Below are 16696 nucleotides of genomic sequence, written 5' to 3'. Positions count from 1 at the left end.
TCAGTGCAAATGACACTGAAAAGTAAACCAGACATCTGCCTTTACCCATGAATAAACAGTTTTGCCATTTTATTTTACCTTGTGCTTCCCCTCAAGGGCACGACTGCCAGTAAATACTCTGCTCAGATTATGACCGTTGAGAGTCCACATCACCTTGTAAGATTCCACAAAGCGCTCAATTATAGATTTGGAGTTCAACCCAAGGCTCTCTAACTGAGCAAGCAGGATCTGGATTAGGCACAGAAGGAGAAAGAGCAAAAACAACAACAACATCGTTCTTAAATGTGTTTTTGCTTTTTATCCTCACATTTAGTATTCCAGGCAGCACCATTCTGTATCACAGAGCTGGCAAGACAGACTTCTATCACTGAGGCTTATGCACTCTTTCCTGACTTTCCCGTGGAACAGACAATGTATGCAGTACAGGCATCCACAAAAGGTGAACAAACTCACCTCCAGTGCAATGAAGGACTGTACACTATTAGTACGATCCAGGCAGTCCAAACAATTCATTCGAAAAGTACCTGTCTGCAAACTTTGGTAACCAAACACAAGGGGAGGGAGGAAAAAAAGAAAAAGGCATATTTTAAAATAACATCTAACCATTAATTTATTGAACAAGATCATAAAATGTTCAGCCTGTATATACCCACCCACATTTTGACAGCACAAGCACATTGTGTACTATGTATTCCATTAACATACCTAATTCCTTGGCTATGTCTGCAACACTGTATTAGCAAATTTGTGCATTGGTAATTCCCAGATTCCAAACAATGAAGATGCAGATAAGATAAATAATCTATTTAGCACCAAGACTACACTTTGCCTCAAAATTTTAGTACACCATAGTCATTAATGCTCATGGTCCAAACACAGCACAAAATCTGGGAAGGCCAGGATAGGTGGTGCCTGACTGTGCTGGGAGAGAGGGGCAGGGACACTCACCGTGAACTTACATTCTCTCCCTTTGTGAAGATTCCAAAGTCTTCCCAGTGCAACTTCAGCTGAGGCCTCAGCAAATTTTCCAGTTTCTCGGTTTTCCCACCTTTTGCAAATTGGTGGTAGTCAAAATTTATCATGGGAGTGTCTGCTGCGTGGGAAGAGGCCCACAGCAATTTCTGTTTAGAAAGAGAATGAAGGAAGAAAAATCCTGCTCATGCCACAGGGTACAGATTGATACCAGTATGCTTTTTTCATTACTAAACTTTGATTGTTCATTTGGAATGGCCAAGCATAAAAAAAGAAACTTAAATTCACTATTTACTTTCTTTCCACAAGTAAACTTGGTTGATAGACCTCAATTTTTCTGCAGGGGAACTCAAACTGTCCCTGCAAAGTATACCTCAGAACTGCTGCTGTCTGTACCTTGGCTAGTGACAAACCTGCAGCAGTGGGCTGCATCCTCTGTGTGTGATGGTGTACAACAACAGTGATGGTCTGGGCAGCAAAGGACCAGGACCCTGATGGGAAGAGCATCTGCTTACTCTAGAAGAGTGTAATGGTGCGTGGGTGTATTTTTAAACCATTCCTGAAGTGCCAAGTCATAGCCCTAAATTTCTGTAGAGCTTTCTTGGGGAGGATGTAAGAAAGAAACAACATCCCAGTAAAAACACTATTAAATGTTTAAGGCAAACCACAAAAGTGAAAGAAGCAGCCCAAACAGCCTTGTAATTTCACCTCAATTTGCATAGCCTCACATGCATTTCTGTAATCACCACAAGTTTCATTCAGGCATCTGTTATAGATATGACAATAACACATCCTGCTCTCCATGACACAGCTGGAGACAACTGTTATGTAAGTCTAACCATGCAAGCTTTTGTCTGTTCCCTTCCCTCATGCACATTCTCACCCCAAGAGACAGATGCTTTTCCCCACTTTAGCTGTGACTCAAACTGAACAAAACAATCCTGATCCCACATTAAAAGTGTACATGCAGCAGTTGCACCAGTATAACCACAAAGTAAAGCACCAAGCCTTCCCCGCAGAAACAAATTTAAAGGTGTTGCATGGTGTTTGGAGGGAGAGGTGCAAAATACATTTCATTACACTGTTACAAAAAGCCAAAACACTTGGCATTCCCTCCTCTGCCGCTGACACCTCAATTCCCTTCACAGCTGCTGGCACAGTAATGCACTCAAGTAATGCACTTGAGGATGACACGTACCCACTGACCCTGTGTAAATGATTGTCAGAGAATATCTGTGGCTCTACACTACAGCATTGCTTTTACTGTAAACATAATTATGTCTGTAATAGGGGATGCTTATGAGAGGAACAGCATTTCCAGGAACAGTATTGATTTGGGGCCTGGTAACAGCTGACTCAGGTAACAGCAATTTTTCATTTGTTTTCATTTGTTTCTGTTGCATAAGTGAGTAGCAGCAGCAATGACATTCTGACCAGGGGAAACCAACAGCAGTAATTACAAGAATATTTTGAATCAACTCTGATAAGAATTACTAAGATTACTACAGAGTTGGAAGAAGAGGAAGGAATAGAAACCAACCAAAGATGGAGAAACAAAGAAATAAACTAACTACAGAAAAGGAAAAAAGTTTTCATACCTAACCATTCCCCTATGAATTACTTTATTTGAAATTCAATTTTTAAAAATCAGAGTAAAAATTAAATATATTCTTTCCAAACATCCATTATTAAAACACAAAGGTAAAAACCAAAAAAGTGGTTGTTTTAAATGGGTGCAAAACTTCAGTTTCCAGTGATATCTATCTCAATTCTGTCAGCTTTCAGAGTGCTTTCAGAATTTATTTATTTTTAAACATCAATAAAGTTTAAAAATCAAAATGGATCTTTATTCAAAACAAATTAATGAATGCAAGGTCTTCACCCTAGAGATGCCCTGTTTCTGACTTAATCTCTCTTCGTATGATACTGGCCAGAACACTGTCTTCAAGAATGCAAGCATTTGATAAAACATCCATACTAAATTAACAAGAAAAGTCAGATTTATATCCTCTCAAGTTATCTGAGCATTTTGCAAGTGGTCATCTCTCTCTCACCCCTAAATTTCAGTGTTTTTCCAAAGTAAACTGCAAAAATTATTTTGAAGATAGGGAAAACAAGATATTATAGAGGCTCATCTATGCCATGCAGAAATTCAGTGAGAAGAAGAAAACAGAATATGGGACCAGACTTCACTTCTGTGCTTTCCTTATTGCCTTGCAAGCTTTAGTCACAGTCCCTTACTTTGGCCATTTTCTGTACAGTGGAAGATTTTCACTAGGTCACTTTCCACCAGGGAGGCTGTTAAGTCATCCCCAGTGCTTTTGAAGGAGGAGGAAATCATCACACAGAAAAACTACCAAAAATCTCAGGACATTCTTTGTCTTCAGTATATTATTCCAACAGAGAGAGAATCAACTCGGGAACTATAACTACAATTTTAATTTTGCTTAGTTTCACACAGCAAACATTTGAACTCAGAACTGCTGTGTCATTCTTCACCAGTGATTGATACCTAATAATTACTACAGGATTATTCTTAGGAAGGTATACTGCAAAGTATCTATGTCAGATTTCTAAAGCAACAGGCACTTAGGAGGCAGACTTTCATCAGCCTCCAGCCAATCCCACCCAGTGCCAATCTGCAGCTTCAAGAACACATGAGTTTTAAAAATCAGGCCATGAGAATAATGCACTAGAACTCAGTGCAGCTTTAATTCTACAGTGCCTGATGGCCTGAAAGCACAACCCAGATGTTTTCAGTTATTAGTTGTGCCTAGGGACATTTAGGGGCCAGGAAAACTTCAAAGTCTTCAGACACCAGACTGTCATTTGGTGCTCAGGTAGCCAGTTCCCATCACAATCAGTGTAAAATAGCCATTTCCCATTACAATCAGAGCAAGACTCCTTGCTTATTATGCTCAGTGAGCCAGGGTCAAGCACCAGTCCCTAAGCAGTTCTGGCAATCCCATGAGGCAGCTGACAGCATAGGTGACTACATGCTATGACAAAGATAACCATGATTAATTTTTGCAAATGTGAACCACTCTTAAAATAATTGGAGGGTTGGGTTTTTTTTTTAAATCTACTTTAAAGAGAATGTGTGTAAAATGTGTGAAGAAGCAAGCAGGAAGGCAGTGCTGGAAATAAAGTCATCCTCGCAGTACATAACATCTAGTAAAGGAATAACATTATTTCTTTAGGTATACTGGGCCAGAAAGGAAACAGAAGAACATGGAGGCTCAGGGAAAATCAGCAATTAAAAAAATAATAATTTTTAAAAATCATTGCTTTTACCTTAAAAGCTTTGTTGAGCACCTCCTCCCCTCCTTTGCTTCCCAACAGGTTAACGATCACTTGCTTTCCATACTGTTCCTTCAGAAGCATCATATGCCTACAGCAAAAGCAATCATAATAGGTATTAAACAAAACTATTTTATTCTACCTACTACCTTTTTCAAAATGAAGAAGGAGAAATCACTGATTGCTCTACCCATCAGAAAGTCTCAGCCACATCAGCTACAGGTATCTTCCTCCATTTCTTTGTAATCAATTATTAGAGTACGGATGGTGAGAGTATGCAATTAATGGACACAGTGTTTTGTACTGAAATTAAAAAAGAAGCATCTTAAGAAACAGGACCCAGATCTTTGATGTCAGTGTTAGCTTTCATACTGCCTTTTGTATGGTCCCACCTCTTCCTGTCAGTCTGGGAACAACACAGGAAAGACAACATGATAGGAAAACATACTGCTCTTCAGCAGGAATTGCCCAGCATCTTGCAGGGCTGAGCTTACAAAGAGTCAGCAGCAGCAATGGGGCCTTGGACTCCAGTGCCAAGGCCACAGAGGAACAAGCACACATCATAGGTGACAGGGTTTAAGCATCTCTAAGATTCTGCTGCAGCAAGACATTCACTCTCAACTTACTTAAATTAATCAGGAATGTAAGCAATCATAAAAACTGCCATGTTGGATCAGACTAAAGGTCCTTTAAGCCAAGTGGCCTAGCCCAGACTCTTCAAGAAAAACACAAAATAGAACTAGTATGAAGTGGGTTGTTTGTGGGGTTTTTTTGCATATATCACCAGTCTCTCAAAGCCTGACATTTAGGGACTCTCAGGTCATGAGTTTTTAACCCGATTCAGCAGTGGCGCTTATAATCCCCTCAATAATTTTTTTTTCAAGTTGGTATGCATGGGCTGCAGAACCTGTACTGCCTCATCAAGAAACAATTAGATCTTTAAGCCATCTTCCATCACATACTAACAACACTATAGTAGTACTTAAGATGAAGATGGATAGAGATAGATAATAAAATAAACACACTCACAAATGAAAAGCTATTACATGCTGCAAAGTGACATGCAATGGCAAAGTGCTAGAAAAAAGCAAGCAAACATCTTTTGGCATGCACCTTTAAATCCTATAACCAGAAATAAGCTACACAGAAAACCATGGAAGGGGAGAAAAGAAAGGAAAAGTTACCAGCAAGGTCTTCAAGAAATATGACTAAATAGATTTTCTGGTGCTATTTATGGTTCTGATTCTGCAACTAGTTCTCTGTTGTTTTAAATTTAAATTTAAATTCTCTCTCTCAACTCTTCCCATCAGCATCAAGAACTTACTTCTCCACCAATGTTTCTTCCTTCCAAAGAAGGAAAGAAACTTCTGGAGCTCAGATCACCTGCTTGAGTACTGTAAGCAGAGCCACCCGGGGATTTCTCAAGGAGACAGGATGAAAAAGATCCACTAATAAGATTACCATTCACTTCTCACAGTGCCTTCTCAAGACATCAACCTATCAGATTGGAAAATATAACAAGCTACATCCACTCTAACACTCTTAGAAAAGCTGTAGCAGGTTGTTAAGTTTCACTGTGTTTCTTCCATATAAGCACTCACTTACACCTTGCCCATTTTTAAAGGACTGTCTTTTGCAGACCTGTAAACAGAGACATCCCCAACTTCATCCAACCTGTGTACAGGAGGAAGAAGGAATAGTGCAAGTTCCTCATGTTCATGTTTCTCACAGGAAAGCTATTCACCAGCTGCATCAGCGTGAGAGAGGAAAGATTCCCTGAGCTAAATGGCATTATGAAATTATAAGTTCTCTAATTTCTTAGGCAGTACAGGAGGATGCTGAACAAGTTACTGTTTTCCTCTGATATAAATTATATCTGCTGTGGAATGCAAACCTCTAAGATGGAACTTCAGGGACACTGATAGGGCAAGTTAGAATGGCATCAGGTGACCTCAAGACCATGAGTCTCCGAATTATTTGAATTCAGCCTTAAAATGCTTAGAAAATACAACGGAATAGAAATTTAAAACCCAGATAAAACAGATAAATCCTTTCAGAGCAGGGACCGCTATGGTGCACAGTCCTTTTAGATTCTAATGCCTGTTTGGGGTCTTGAGTACTGCAAAACTATTAACAACCACTAATGCCATGTTTGCTAACACTCGCAGTAAATGAAATCAAAGAATTAAGATGCCTTACACAAGTCACAGTCACAACATAAACTCTGATTTGACAAAACCAAACCAAAACAGAAACTAATCACATGGCCTGGCATTTTGACAATTTCCCACAGCCCAAATTCTTCATGTCCATTTCAGGCGATGTTCCCACTGATGTCCATGGAAGTTTGCCCTTAAAGGTTAGCACTTAACAGTCAGATATTCGAAGGACTCAAGCTAATGTAAGGTTTTTGGGTTTTTTTTTTTTACAGTTCACAGCACACAAGCAGAGTATTAATCGTTTTAAAAGTTTTATGAGCCAGTCTTGGGGTAAAGTAGAATAGCATCAGCATCATGGCACCATACAACACTGACCATAGAATAAGACACTGTTATTTCTGTATAGCTGTAAAACAATGAGGAGAAAAACACACCCAGATTGCAAAGCAGTATTTACTTTTTAGTTACCTGAGTTACAGTGGTGAAGAACACATGTTCAGTGTATCTTAAATGTATATTCACATTTGTTGGCTCACAAAGGGCTACACAGACCTTCTTTTTTGCATACCACTCAGTATTTCTTAGCTTTTACAGAAACAAGCCAGGAGACCAAATTAATTCTATTACCATTGAAAACAGAAAGGGAAATGCACAAAAATAAGTTAATAAAGTAAACCTTAATAATCCGCAACACTTGGGGGGGTTGGCTACATCATCTGAGAGACTAGGAAGGCATAAAGTTGTAGAATCTTGGTAAATACCAAGCTGCTGTGTTACTGCTGAAGTAGAATGAAGCTTACCTGTCAAAGGCAGGAGCATTAGCTTCAAGACCTCTGTTAAGCCTTAAATGATGAGAACCCACCTAAATTAAAATATTGGAAAGAGAAGAAAGAGAGAAATAGCTTCTTAAATTGCTAGAGTATTAAATTACTAAATGCCTCCCTTCTTCTTTCAGAGAAAAGCATCTCTTAACAGCACCAGACACTTCTCACAGACTCCACACCCACACACATAATATCCTTAATACAAAAGCCATGGGTTTTATTAGACAACAACATTTACAATTACAACTGAAAACACAATTATCATTAAGCAAAGGGAAACCTACACATCTTTCCATGGCCACACAAATCACATCCCTTTGCCAGCTTCCTCTGGCAAATATCCCACACTGCCTCACAGGAGTATGCCGTGTGCCCAACATTCTTCCTGCCCTTCCCTTGGCAGGAAAGGCTGCAGTTATGCCAGTGCCATGGGTTGTGTGTCCTAAGTTCTGTCATCTGTCATTTTTTATAGAAACTAAAAAGCATCAGGATATTCCTTTGAAAATATGAAGGATGAAATCCTGTTCCATCACCCTAAAGGGACTTTTAATATGGATGTTAACAACAGTGGCTTCAAGCTCCTCTTGAATGCTATCTTCTGTTACTACAGTATGCAGAGTATCCAAAAACTACACTGCTCATTATTTATAGGACTGTGCATTGTTTCCTGTACTTCATCATCTTCCTTTGTTTTTCATGAAGCTGGTTTATGCAACTGTTTCTAACACCAGCACCAGCAGACTCACATCCAAGGAATAAAGAGCTATGGCTATTCACCAGTAAAAATAAAAGCTGAGCAACCTAATTCAGATTAGGCAAAAAAGAAGACTGTGTCCCTACTAAAAAGTTGAAAATTATGTTGAACTACAGTTAATACCTACTATTAAAACCACTTGGGGAGAAGTTCTATGGCTTCATAACATACAGAACTACATTGCTGGATACAGCTACACCATGAGCAGGATGTGTGCACAACCATATAGGCAGACTTGCTTTATTAAAGAAGTACATTGGATGGTGCTAGCAGAAGGAACATAGATCTTTTAGATCTTCCTTTTGCTCTAAATATAGTCGTTCTGAATGGTACCTAGGTGTTAGATTTAAGCACTAAAAAGTATCAAATAACCCTTAAAATATCTTAAAAAATAAATTTCATTATTTATTTTCTCTACTAACTTTATTTATTTTTTCTACTAACTTCTCTACTAAGTGCATGCTCATTCCAGTTGCTTATCCTTCTGCCAAGGGAATTCAAAGAGTGCTAGGAAGATTCCTTTTGAGGCTGCAACTGTATATAAACTGTAAGTCACAGACCATATGTAGCCCATCAGGCTTAACGCAATAATCTCCTAATGAAATCTTACACTTCTGCCTTGCAGAAGATCTCATTAGATCATCATCATCTTTTTGACTGAAATCCACCAAACACACTACCCAGACATTATAGTTTGCTTCAAGGTAATGTGCTCTTACAGAGCTCCTGGTATCCCTAGATACTCCAGTTTTGTGGAGGTCAGTGTCACCAAGACAACTGGGCATTTCAGAAGTAAAGGTTATTCCAAAATAAAATAGAAATGCTATAAAGATATTGCTGTAAGCTTCAGATAAGGACATTAGGACATTAGCCCCTTACAAATAGTTCCTTATAGAGATACACAGACACGTGAAAATGTTAAATTTAAGTATACCCTTTTTCCTGGTTTAGTTCTCTTTATCTAAACACACAAAATTCCCTGCAAGGTAAGCCTAAAATGAAAGGACTCAGCATTTTCATGAATTGAGCTTTGCATCTCATTTTAAAAACCAATAAAATTTTATGAAACTTCTAAATTTTAAGCAGCAAGAGAGATTGGTAAGATAGACTCTTTGATTACTTGTTTACCTGAAGCCCTGTTTGCTCCCAAAACAGTGGAACAGAACCCCTGAGCTGCACAAAGGAAGAGACGTCATCATCCAAGTAAATTGTCTGCAAAAATAAAATAAAGGGAAAGAGTTCTGCAGTTAGATGTACCAGTCTGTGACCCCTTCATCAGGTGACAGTTTAAGACACTGAACTCAAAGGGTAAAAAAAGTAAACCACGTATCTCACTGTATCCACTTACTGCTCTGCCACTTTCCATATTCTCACAGGCAGTGGAACAAAGCACAAAGTATTTGCTTTCATGCCATCACAGTAGATTCAATTCACTACTCACCAGAAATAACAGAAAACTTAAAATACCACTGCTGGGAAGAAGGAAGGAAGTTTTCATCCACAAAGAAGATTCATTTGATCTACTGGTGGAAACACTCAGGAAGACCAGGCATATACTCTCCGTCTGTCTCTCTCAGAAACTGTGCAAAATGTCATGGCTCCTTGTGACCGATGATGGGTAATGTCAGGTGTGGGATAAGCTTCTCTCTTGCTTTATTTACTATTTCTCATTTCACAGCATGTTGTGCCTTGTCAGAGTGTCCAAATAAATCTCAGTGAAACCAGCAACTTCACCACTCCCATTCTGAGACACAGTGAACAGCATGTGATCTACTGTCTACCAGAAGACTTACAGTGAGAGGGTCAAAACTCCCCATTATCTTCCCTAGCCAGACCTCAAACTTTCACTCAGTATGTGTTCTTACAATCCCAACTAATAAGCCGATTTCGAGTCAAACCTATGTAAAGTAAAAAGACTGATTTCCCCCTTTGCTTTTCCCCTCCACCAAGCCCCAAGCAAAGCATTACATTATATGTTAACTTAGCACAAAGGGTACTACTATCTTCAGATTCAGTATGACCACAGAGCAACTGTGCAAAGCCTGGCTCACTCCCCTGGCCTATACTTAGCAGTGGAATCCTGGCTGTTTTCCACAGGGGATACATGATACACATGATACACATCTCTGTTATCTCATGCATGACAATGAGCCTTCTGCAGCCCTGAAGAGGAATGGTATCCAGGTCATTCAGGTAGCTGCTTCTCTTAACTCCATCATATCATTTAGCACGACCGCTGCCAGCTGGCTATTAGCTCCCAGAATAGAAAAGAACATGAAAATGGGTTACTCTACAGCTTTAACATGGTTTGTGCGTCTGGACTTGCCACAGTACATGCTGGCTAGGTGGTTCAGTGAAGTGCCTCCATTTAAATTGACCTTTTATCTTTATAATCACTACCACTGCACAATTTTTAGTGTTACACGTGTGAAAAGAAGTGTAGCTACACCAGAGAGGTGGGTATTTAAATATTCCGTTGCCAGTTTTACCTGTTTTTTACAATCTTTGCAAAGCGCTTAGATGAAACATTTAAGTAGCTTTATCAAGGACACAATGTTAGTGTTAGAATGATACCCAGCCCCAGGTGAAGTGCAAAACCTTATGTTTCCATGTTTTAGCCTCACACTAATGAAGTAAGAACCCTTCTCTGTTGCACCGCACCCTAGCACAAACCTCTGCAGAAGGGGGTGTTGCTCAGAGAAGCTTTCTTGTGAGGCCTGCCTCACAGTTGAAAAAACATGATTTTAAAACATGCTCTCCCGATGAAGTTTTCTAAACACAGCAGGTACCTTAGTGCAGGAGAGAATTACCATGGCAACACACCAGTGCACCTTTTCTTTGCACTTCTGTATTCAAAAGAGTTGGTCCTGCAGTTGGATTACAGGAGGAGTGAACAGGCCCACCTACTTCCTCTTTATCACATCCTTCTGGAGACGGGTCGCACCAGAATGAGTCAGTGACTTTTAAACACTGAATCATCTTTCCACTTCGGTCATGAACCCAAAGGAGCTAATGTGAGGGTCCAGCAAATTTGTGTAGCTCCACTGACAGCCCCAGCATTCTCCTGATTCATACTAAATGAAGATCAGGTTCTGAATCTACGCAAAAAAGAGTCACGACTGGCTCACTTCAGTCATCACCTTAGTGATGTATGAGTTGAAACTAAATATCTAACGATGACAAATACAGACAAAGCTTTATAAGAAGTACAATTCGGTCACTCAGACAGCTTGCTACAAAGAACTGGTTTTCTTCACAATCTTCTGGAACATCCTGTTTCTATAACTAACTGAAAAATCAAGAGCTCAGGTATCTCTTGCCCAGCTCTTTTTCAAGTCCCAGCTGCAAATTCTCTAGACTCACTGATTAAAAGGTAATAATGATAATACTTGCAGTTTAACATCTTCCTGAGCTATCATTTACATTGAAAGCATTTAATCTGTTACTGACTCTGAATATATAACCTGTCTTCTTTATGCCACATATAGAAGAAAAATACTGACCAATGTTTCTGTCTTTCTGCATAAATTAAGGCTCACATTTCCACTTATTAGTTAGTCAATATCCTAAGGTTTAAGAGACATTTGTTACTACTATCACTCACATTTTCTGTTCACCCATTCTTCACCCATTTCCTTTTCTCATTCTTTTCTGGTCTATTATACCGTCCACTTGGAGAACTGAAGAACAACAACAAAAAATTCAAACTCCTTGGGGATCATTCCTGTGATTAAATAGGATGCCTGCAGCCTGATTCTATGGGATGGGCACTCCTCTGTCATGGTAAGGTCTAACACAGAACTCCCCTATGCTGACGGGGCATTTTTATGCGCATTGACATGTGGCTTTTTGTAGCTGTCACCCTTTTCTAAACAAATTGTGACGATTTCGTTAAGCATTACAACTGTGCAAATCTTCCTTGAACTTCCACAACACCCACTATTCCTCATTCATATCACTCCAGGGAACTTGACCCCTGATATTGACATTGCCTTCGACTATGTAAGCCCCTTGGTCTTACAACAATAGGTGGCAACTGCCTTCCTACCAGCAGATTTGGTGAGCGAGCAGGTCAAAAGACTGAGACTAAGACTCTGAAGTTCATGAATGGACATAATCTCAGCACCCATATACACTATGTGAAACCTCATTTGTTAAAATCTTAAATAAGCACTGATAATACATCCAGGCTAAAATTAAGCTCTTAAATAAAGTATTCCAATTTCATTGTTTATGTAATTCCACCATTTTTGCATGAGTAAGTCTAGAAGCCTCTTTTCTCATATTCTTCCAAGCTCTGATCGTTTTTTGCTCACAGTGTCATGTTTTCTACAAGTGCACATCTGTTCAACTTTCTCATCATTCTAGTTTTGACTTCATTAACTCTGTCCTCTAGCAGATCCATTTCTCTTATTCTAAGGTGCTACACAAAAGATGAGAAGTTCTCTAAGAAAAAAATCTTTAAGAAAAACAAACTGTTCGTTATTTCCATAATTTTCCTGTCCTCTTTTTTCCTCAAGTCATGGATAAAAAAATACATCCGAGAAGATCACACACACTTGTCTTTTCTCTAAAAGGTCAAGAACAATCAGCGACATTTTGGACAACACTTTGCCATTAGGACTGATACATAGTGCTATATTTCTGTCTTTAGGCTTCACAGAACTATGGTGGAGTCCTATTTTTTGCCTTAGATCCAAAATGACTGCCAGGTGTTGCCTACTTGCCCCAGGGAGAATGTTCATTCCTATCAGATCCTCAAAGCACTTGAGGACTACTTTATTAATCTCAAAGGGTCTGGCCCACAGAACAACCTGACCCAGTAAACTGGATGGATTTTCAAACATGTTTCCTGCAGTTTCCCACCAGACAACATAATAGCAACTGGATTGTTAAGCTATGTGGAGCACATTGATAATAGATTGCTTGTCCTCTGACCTCTGGTGTTAGAATTTAGAATGTTTTCCTTTCAGCTCCTGTTTTACACTCTTTTTGTGGTCTCTTTCTCCAACTACAGGATCAAGGGTGACAGCACTCACAGTCCAAGAGGCTGTTTCCCAACCTTTCTCCTCTGTTGCACAGGGCCAAACCTTGCCTCTGTGATCCAAGGATCTTTCCTGATAACACAAGCTTCATGCACAGGTACTGCTAGTACTCTCCTGATCAAGAAGCAAACTGATCAAGAAGTATTGCTTCTGAGCAAGCAGCAAACATCCATGTCCTGGTGTTCTAATCCCAGTATGCTGCACCCATTCATCACTTAGTACAATTTATTCATTAATCTCCATCACTCAGCTTTATTAGAAGGAAATAATTTTCCAGTCACAACTTCAAACAGCGAAACAGTTTACAGATTCCAGGGGCAAACAGAAACATGGTCTATGATGAAATAATACTCACATGGCTTGTTCTGGGATTCCCAGCTCTGCCACAGAACCCACAAAGAGCATGGATAACAAACAGATGGCCTGAAAATACCTCTCCATAAGTCCCTTTAGCTCAGACCATGGGATCCAAGGACATACTTGCCAAAATAATCCTCTTTGCCCTGCCTGGGGACATACTAAAACTTGATCCAGAAAATAAATTAACTACATGATTGCATCCATTCCTCTCCTGGAGAGCCATCCAACATGGTCTAGGAGTTATTGTGAAATAGGGATCATTTGTCTTAATCCATGCCTGACATTTTTTTCTTAAATTGGAAGAGAGGGAAGGTTAATCCAAATTCATGGCATTTCATTTTAATGCCTTGTCAAGGTTTCAATTTTCTTTATTGAACAGTTCCATGAAGGGGAAAACAACCGAAAACATTCATTTATCTTTGGTAAACTAGAGTTGTTACCTGTAAGTTTAGCAACTCTTTGGAGAATAACTGGAGGAGGAGCAGAAATATAAACAGTGACAGGCACACAAACTAAATGAAGACAGCATGTTTGTTTCTCTAAGCTATCAGCAGAAAAGAATTAAAAGAATTAAAAGAATGCAATACAGTCTCAACTAAGAGACTAAGAGACTAGGGGAGGAAGAAAGGGTGAAGGGAAACATTTAAACCATCAGTGGGAAACAGACTGACTTAAAAACTACTTGAGGATTAACTGCAGCACTGGAAGTAGAAAAGACTACCATCCCATTACAAAATGCTGGCAGCAAATGTGGAAGTATACATTAGAAGGATTCCAAGAAAACCCTCTTTTCAAATTTTGCTTTTCCTGAAGTGTTTCCTACCATTTTTTCTTTCTTCTTTCTTTGTAAAGATGCAAGGCATATGATCAAATATCTGAAAGATCTACTAGTAACTTTTTGAAAAGCAAAACTGAAGTGAATATTTGACTTTTCTCCCCTTCTTCTCAAACACTGTGAGTCACAGCAGTTAAGTGAGCCCACAAAATGACTCAATGCAGAGCTAAAATGCCACAAGGCTAACTCAGTGGGAGACAAAAGCATACCGTGTATGCATAAAAGAGCTGCCTGGAGATAAGATTAATTGCTTCTCCCTCTTCTAAAAACAGAAAACCGTTAGAAGTCATTCCTACAAAGAGGGAAAAAGTCCTGGCTTTTCAGAATCCTAGAGTGCTAGCCATGAAAGCACACAGCCAGCATGCTGTTACACGAGGCAGGCTTCAGCAACTGGAAACAAAATCTTATTCAGCCAAGATGTTACCTCATAGGTGATTAGTCAGTAGTCTGCTATGAAAGCAGGAGAGAGTTTATTCTAGGACTCTTCCTTGCTAATGGTAAGGGGATGCCAGTTTGAACTGGATCTCAGGCATCCCAGTGGTTAGCCCAACTCTGCTTCCTCAGAACACTCAGCTTGGTATAACTAATGTTTATCACCATTAGCAACAGCAACAGTCTTTTCTTTGAAAATAAAAACCAAACAAAACCACACAATCAGTTAAAACTGCAAACCCTTGCTGTAATTTTCAACCTACTCAAGCCTTTTACCCTATAACCATTTCACTCTTGAGCTTTTGCTTACTCAATTGCAAAACATTCAAAAGCCTTCAGTTGTCCCACTTCATAGCAGCCCCTGGCTGAATTGGAACAAAGCACAGCAGTTCTCGTGAAGAGCCTGACCCAGACCCTAGCAAGGGAAGCACTAGAAAACAAGTATTGTTTTGCCACACACCAGGAGCCAATTCTCAGGTTTGCTGCTGGGATACAAGGCCATCTCATTTTTCGTGCTAATAATTTGCAACTTAATGTACTCCAGGAATATAAAGAAATTTAGTTACTTCTGACTCAAGTAGTAAGCAGCACAGCAGAAGTATTTCTCATAATTAGACAACTGCTAAGTGCACATTCATCTGAAAGAAAGCTGACAACCCTTTCTAACATTTTCTTTGCGTTTCAGCAAGAGAACAAGTTACTCAAATCTTGGGTAACGTACACTGCACCAATGCTCATGAGAACAATTCTATACAATACATGGTACCAAATTATGGGATATGTCCTTTCTTCTGTTTCCAAGTTCCAGGGGAAAATTCCACTTTTCATTGAGCAGACCTATCTGAACCTTCCAATGCACTGACAGACTTTTTAGAAAGGTGTAGGTGCTGCAGGACTCAATTTGTGGTTGCTTTAGTGCAGAAGCACAAAAGGGAATTATCGGCAGATAATTCAGAGGCGTACATTAGACCCAAGCACTGCAGGGGAAGAATTTAACATCCAACAAGCAGAATTTGTGGAAGCCTAAATACTAAGTGAAAAACTGCCAGGCAAGCCTACTGTAAATGCAAACCAGGAAAAGGATGGACATGAGCATAACTCCATCCACATTCCCAATGAGAATTCTGTCCACTGGGCATGCTTTGAGGACATCTTGGGGATGAAACCTCACCTGCAGACAGGAATACCAGTCTATAACTCCTCCTGATGTTCTACTGAGCAACACAGCACTACCAAGTCTAAGGCAGCCCTACATGTGTCCTTGGTGAAGAGTTTAAAGCTTCACCGTCCAGGTGACAGCTTAGAGGAAATTTTGAAAGACATTGCTGGATTTTGGACAAACAGGTGCCTGAAGGCATGCCTATCTCTTGCAATGGGATAAAAAAAAAGGACAGCACCGAGTGTGAGCCACTACATTCACACTACACCTTGAGGAAATACTCGTGATAAAGTATAAGCACTTTTGAGGGGGGGTGCCACCCTCAGCAGTCAGATGCAGTCCTACAGTAACAACTATAACTTCTGGAACAAATAATGACACATCTAGCTCAAGTATCTCTATGCTACACTCACTATCACATATAGAGATGCCTCAGCAGCCTCCCTTTAATTAGCATCACATAAGCAATTTACTGTCACTGTATGCATACATACATATGCACATACAGAGACACATACAAAAAAAATATCTATGCTACATATGCCATTTTGTAGATCTATCCAGAAGACACAGAAAACAGCCAAACTGTGTGGAGCAGATCCTTGTCCTTTGTTGATAACTACTACCAGTCATTTATCTATTCCTTATACAGAGACATCAGTTTCTGTATGATCCCTCTGACTGCTAATAACTACTACTTCCATTCAAAAACTAAAAGGTCATTATTATACTTGAATAAGAAACCACTCATTTCAGCTAGCACAAAAGGTTTCAGATTCTTCAGGGTCCACTGCTTTTTGTTCACTTTTATAGTAGTAAGCTAAACTATGTGCCATAAAACCAATTAGCCTGTTAC

General features: G+C 39.5%; 1 protein-coding gene across 6 annotated transcripts in view; it reads right to left on the bottom strand.

Moving 5' to 3' along the window:
* SYNJ2 (synaptojanin 2) overlaps positions 1–16696 on the bottom strand; it is a 66945-nt gene that overhangs the window by 26621 nt on the left and 23628 nt on the right. For 4 of the 6 annotated variants that reach the window (XM_071740647.1, XM_071740648.1, XM_071740649.1 and 1 more), the window contains 6 exons: positions 9138–9221; positions 7232–7293; positions 4267–4363; positions 949–1121; positions 454–535; positions 79–228 (listed from right to left, as the gene is read on the bottom strand). In XM_071740647.1, the coding sequence (XP_071596748.1) occupies positions 79–228; positions 454–535; positions 949–1121; positions 4267–4363; positions 7232–7293; positions 9138–9221 (648 nt within the window). Of the gene's footprint in view, positions 1–78; positions 229–453; positions 536–948; positions 1122–4266; positions 4364–6899; positions 7017–7231; positions 7294–9137; positions 9222–9450; positions 9665–16696 lie in introns of those variants that run through there. The other 2 variants (XM_071740651.1, XM_071740652.1) reach the window with 2 other exon arrangements.

This window comes from Heliangelus exortis, chromosome 3, assembly GCF_036169615.1.
Source record: "Heliangelus exortis chromosome 3, bHelExo1.hap1, whole genome shotgun sequence".
Classification (NCBI taxonomy): domain Eukaryota; kingdom Metazoa; phylum Chordata; class Aves; order Apodiformes; family Trochilidae; genus Heliangelus; species Heliangelus exortis.
This window is presented reverse-complemented; position numbering and strand designations above follow the sequence as displayed.